Consider the following 6,338-nt stretch of genomic DNA (forward strand, 5'->3'; position numbering starts at 1 on the left):
ACAATTAGAAACAACTGTATCATTATTGCCAGAGATACCTAAATCTTCAATTGTCTTTTCAATATCAGATTTCTTTGACATTTATTTTGGCAAAAAAAGCGAAAAAAAATATATTTATTGTATATTTATATATATATTTATTATAAAATGATACTAGAATAATACTTTATGTGATACTAGTGTAATACTAGCTATTTGATGTTATTGTTTTTTTATTTGAATCTATTCAAAATCTATTCAATCTAGTGTTAACTAGAATTGCAAAAGAAAATATTAAAAATACAATAGAATTCACTATCTATTTGAAGATATGTTATTCTTAATATATTTTATTTAGATTAGGATTCAATATCTCTATTGTCTATCTAAAGGAGCGGTAACTATAACTGTCCCGATAAGTCATTTCGGATCCTCGATAATAAATCCTCAAACTGAAAATCAATTCAACGAAACGCCTGGTGGAATTACTATTTCATAAACACATATATTTTATTGTACAGTCAGTATCGATTTCCACATTCCAAGCCGCTCGGCTCCCGAGCGGTTAGGTATGCGTGGAATGCAGTAATTAATAAAGTATAATACAACATCTGTCACTGCGACATTAACAACAGCTGAACATAGAATAATAGAAAATGCAATTAGGGTAAATATAATACATTAAAAAATCATTTATTTTGGCAAAAAAGCGAAAAAAAATATATTTATTATATATTTATATATATATTTATTATAAAATGATACTAGAATAATACTTTATGTGATACTAGCGTAATACTTGCTATTTGAAGTTATTGTTTTTTTATTTGAATCTATTCAAAATCTATTCAATCTAGTGTTAACTAGAATTGCAAAAGAAAATATTAAAAATATAATAAAATTCACTATCTATTTGAAGATATGTTATTCTTAATATATTTTATTTAAATTAGGATTCAATATCTCTATTGTCTATCTAAAGGAGCGGTAACTATAACTGTCCAGATAAGTCATTTCGGATCCTCGATAATAAATCCTCAAACTGAAAATCAATTCAACGAAACGCCTGGTGGAATTACTATTTCATAAACACATATATTTTATTCTACAGTCAGTATCGATTTCCACATTCCAAGCCGCTCGGCTCCCGAGCGGTTAGGTATGCGTGGAATGCAGGAATTAATAAAGTATAATACAACATCTGTCACTGCGACATTAACAACAGCTGAACATAGAATAATAGAAAATGCAATTAGGGTAAATATAATACATTAAAAAATCTATATAGACAACTGCTGTTACAAATCATCATTGGGATTTTCTAATTTCGACCAGAATTCTTTGATTTCGTGGTAATTTTCACACATTTTTTTCGATTTCTGTCAAATGATTAATAACGGTATCAAATGGCAAACCCAATAATTGAAATTTTTTAAACGAATATAATTTTCCAATCCCTCTAAGTTTTCTTTCTTACCCGACACTAATATGTATATTTTCTTACCCGACACTAATATGTATATTTTCTTCTATCTCTATTACGGTCTCTTGGGATGGTGTGTGGATATCTGGTTCGTTACTTTCCTGGTTCCGGTTCTGGTTCCTTACTTTCTTGCGTTTTACTTGAAGTAGATAGTGGGCTTCTTGAAATGTGTGACATTTTCTTTACCAAATATCTAGAATGTAGAATAAAACTAACTTGAAATTGTAGTTGTCAACTATGAATTACAGCGCTAAACATGTTTAACGTTTCCCGGCGTCTCGATAACAACAAAAACAGTACTTACATTTAGATTTAGAACTGTAAACTCCTAATTGTGTTTCTGGATAGAAATCCTATGCGTTCTGTATATTCTGTCTGTTCGGTTCGGATGTCGCAATAGTAATGCGCCCAGGCACTGTCTGGCGCTTTTAGAAACGAGCAACAGATGTTCTTTTATGATGAAATTAATTAATTCTTTTCAACTGAAAGAGCAAGTTCGATCAATATTCAATTAAGGTACTACTCCCCATTCAACTGAATTTATAACATGCGACAGATGCTAGTATAATTGCATAGGCAGTTTGACATACATCGATAGTTACCGGTTTTCTAAACGTTTATAAAGATTCAACGTATTTTTCATTATGTGTTGAGTTCCATAATTCAACAAATGTCTTTGCTTTACACAGCTGATCTAAATATAATTTTAAATCTAGTTTGTTTAATAATCTCCGAATATTTTCAACTTTTTCTAAAGGTCTTAAGTTTTTCCAGTTCCAGATTGATTTCTGATTGTGTTCATCATTCATGTTGAATTTAGAAATCGGCAACACGTGATCAATGTGGAAATATTCACCATAGTTTTTTTCATGCATTTTATCATCGAATTGATAAACAATCCATTATTTGAGAAATTCATCTGAACCCCCAATAAATTAGATAGTGTAACTGAATGCGCTTCTTTACTGAATTTTGTTAATCTAGAACTTAAACATTGTTTCATTTTAAAATTAAAATCTGATTGATATCTTTCTTTATGATATTCATTAAAATGTTCACGATTATTATCCCTCCATTCTCTCATATATTCGTGGTGATTTTCTCTCCATTCCTTTTGATAATCTGGGTTATTTGCTCGGTATTGCTTATTCATTTCCTTAACACAAGTTCTACAATAACTTTGCTCACCATCTTTCTGGGTTTTATAATTATAATATTCCGAGAGTTGTTTATCTAATTCACATTTAGAACATTTCTTGTTGTAAATATTTATAACCCCAGTATTATTTGTAATATTGATAGTTTGTGATTGTTCTGACTCCATTTATTATACATATTTTTTTACTGAAATTTGATTAACATGTTATAATCCTATTCAAAATCTCATTCTCTTTTGTTTCTTCTCTTTTGAATTTTAGGTATTCTTCTAAATTGCAACCATAAGCAACTGTTTGAATTACATCATCTAAAATATATCTTTTATTGTGGGTTTAGACTTATCTTCTCTATCTCTTCAATAAACATCTCGTGATCTTCATATCTTAAGTATAAAATGTAATACGAAACGAAAATTTTGTAATTTTTTGCGCTATAGCAGCGGATTCGTGGAGCTGGCTTAAACATGAGCACCCGGTCTAGTGTGGCAGGGTTCCGTGCCACGAGTTTAGCGATGCCATCAGGGAGAATGATCTGCGCATGCTCATATACAACTGGAAGGTAGCGATTAATAAATTACGGGTTAGAGAACGAAGTGTGCCATAAAATATATCCTGCAGTGTTTAGGCTAAAAAATTGATACCTCGTTTCTCCTCTGCTGAGGAGCTTAAAAGTTGACCCGACCGGCCGCTAATCTACCCTGTACATTAATTTTTTCTAAGCTAAATGATCGATACTAGACAGATTCAGATATGTCGGCCCATGTTGACACATGTGGTCAGCAGTATCGCACTGTATCATTTATTTTCCATTATCAAAATGAAATTAAGTAAGACCTTTACCCTGTCTGGATTTTGCAAGGGATGCGGATTCGAAAAGAAAATTCACGGCCGGAATTTTTTTCAAATTGCTCGTCACTACGCTGTTAAGCGGTAAAAAGATCGTCATGTAGTCCATGTGTAGGGCCTATCATTTCACTATAGTAGTTAGGGTATGTCACTATGGGGCCACAGTGGAGGGAGGAGGGAGGAGGGAGGAGGGATGACGTCATACCGGAAGTGACGTCATACCGGAAGTGACGTCATACCGGAAGTGACGTCATCCAAGATGGCGACCGGAAGTGACGTCATCCAAGATGGCGGCCGGAAGTGACGTCATCCAAGATGGCGGCCGGAAGTGGCGGTTGAATTTCAAATTTTTGGCGGGAAAATTCAAAATTTTTCCGTTAAATCCAAATCAAATTATTGACAACAAATCCAAATCAATTTATTGGCGGTGTTAAATCCAAATCAAATTTATTGGCGGTGTTCAATCCAAATTTATTTATTGGTATGATTGAATCCTAGATGGCGCTTACGCATTCCTATGCGTGTTTATGGGAAAAGTTGAATCCTAGATGGCGCTATTACGAGATCATATGTGTACGTGGAGGTGAGGGGGAAGTGAAGTTAAATCCTAGATGGCGCTTTTCCCTGAGTACGGGCAAATTCGAGACAAAGAAAACCAAAAATTAAAAAAACAATGTAAAACAATAAAAAAAAACATTTTATTCACCGTTAAAATTTAGTTTAAACACGGTTTAAATCCAAATTCCTTGGCGCACGAGACGTGAATATAAGCGTCGCAGCAGTCTGTCTTTTGTTTAGTTATTTCCAAACATATTAAACACGTGTTGATGCCACAAAATAAAGTTATGCAGTTATAACAAAAATTTTCTTCATACCCTTCACACGTTTTAAGTTCGCTTAAACAGGGCCAGCATATAGTTTTATCACAACAATGAAGCAAATCCTCTTGCGCGTGACAACGATAACAGTCTTTTTTCGCGATATGTTTGATAATCCTAAAATGTGCCATGCAATTCTCGATAGGACATTCGAAATCATGTTGAACGCCTAACCATCGAGCGTTCACTAGCCAGCAATCTTCACAAATCGGTTTCCTGCAACACGTCGTTACTCGAAAACTACCGTATGTAATTGTCGTATTACAATATTTGCAAATCGCAAATCTGGTAGACCAGTCGATATCTTCAAAGTCGACATGATTTATTTCATGTTCCGTGGTAGTTGATTTTTTTTTTTTTAGGAAAATGTTTTCCACGGTAAAAAAATCGCCAGACATTTTCGTAAGTCACGTCTCGTTTATGCGAGTGTAAACAAAGCGAGTGCGCAGTTAAATCCTAGATGGCGCTAGTCCGTAATCCTATACAGATGCGTGCGCATGCGTGCGTTTGTGTGTACGTGTGTAAGCGAGTGACGTCATCCTAGATGACGCCATGATTATATAATCCTATGCGAGCGCGTGTATAGAGAGGGGAGCGGGGTTAAATCCAAGATGGCTTCTTTTGACGGCTATTGTGAAATCATAGACAAGTTTAGGCGAACATATTTCGTAACATGTAAAACCATAAAACGATTTCGGGTAAGTCATTTTCTGACAATAAAAACGCGTTGCAAATCCATAATTTAGTCATTCTGCTCAGAGACTTTGAACCGTCAACATCATAAAACATCATCGTAATAATGGATTCGGCCAGCGGACAAAGTATTTTAGAAATATCTAATACACCAGTTAAAGCAAAGTCATCGCTTCAATCTAGAAAAAGAAAACACCCCTCGCTGAAACTCGACTTTAGTAAGTTTCTACTTATTTCCCGTATTCGAAACCGTCAAATATTAAAATATACGTATACTGATATATAATATTTTATTGTTCTTTTAGGTTCGATCGTTAATGACAACGCTGTCGCCGGCCCGTCGAAAAGTGCGAACTTGCGTAACACCTGGAACAATGACCCCGAACCCCATTATCTGGGATCTCTTGTTTACGCGAGTGCGAAAACGTGGCAGGGGGTAAAACGTGTAGATTTACGGTCCTACGAGTGCTGTGAACGAAGAAAACAACTGTATCCCACTAAAAACGGTATTTCGCTCGATCTCCAAGAGTGGGTGCATATAGATTTTTGTAAATCCGATATCGAACACGAAATTGCGCGCGTTAAAGAAGATATCGAATACGTGGGTGTAATGACTGTTGGTCGTACGAACTTTATCAAAATATATAGGTCTAGTCACGATCATCGTATTTACGTAGATATCCGAAAATACGATCTATTCGATGAACCTCTCGGTGTTTCCCCGACTAGATGCGGTGTAAAACTAACATTGGAACAATGGAAAAAATTGAAAGACATTAATTTTAATGACGATATACCCGAACTAGCCAACATGACGCCCTGTTGGTATGATTCGAGTCACTCGAATCAGGAATACAGGTGTCCGTACTGCGCAAAAGACACTTCTGGAGTACGAAAAACACCTGAATACGGTGTAATGATCACCCAAGTATAATTTCACAGATATTAATTAGATAATATTTATATCGTAACCGAACAACAAAATATGTAAAATACATCAATTTATATACGTTAGTTTGCGTTAAACTCTTAGATAGAAATAAGTATCCGAAATGACTAATCCAGGACTTCATTAAGATCCGCTCTAACCAAAGAGGATTAACTAAAGTAGTGAGTTTCTATCTTTTATGAAATTTATGGTTTTTTCATGTATAGGTATATGACCTATGTTTATCTACAATATTTATAAAAATATTTATGTTTTTTAGGACTAAATAAAACATTAATTGAATAAAAGATTTCATTTTTGACTCATTCTGAGTTACGTTAATCTAGCATTTCGTTGCTATCCAGACCCATGAT

General features: G+C 34.3%; 1 protein-coding gene across 1 annotated transcript; it reads left to right on the top strand.

The window, feature by feature from the left end:
• The first annotated feature begins 5,142 nt into the window (after positions 1-5,142).
• On the top strand, positions 5,143-5,970 carry LOC141909153 (uncharacterized). Its single transcript, XM_074799538.1, has 2 exons — positions 5,143-5,254; positions 5,342-5,970. The coding sequence occupies exons 1-2, from the start codon at positions 5,143-5,145 to the stop codon at positions 5,968-5,970; spliced, it is 741 nt and encodes a 246-aa protein (XP_074655639.1).
• Positions 5,971-6,338: the final 368 nt, after the last annotated feature.

This window comes from Tubulanus polymorphus, chromosome 7 (genome assembly GCF_964204645.1).
Source record: "Tubulanus polymorphus chromosome 7, tnTubPoly1.2, whole genome shotgun sequence".
NCBI classification, from domain to species: domain Eukaryota; kingdom Metazoa; phylum Nemertea; class Palaeonemertea; order Tubulaniformes; family Tubulanidae; genus Tubulanus; species Tubulanus polymorphus.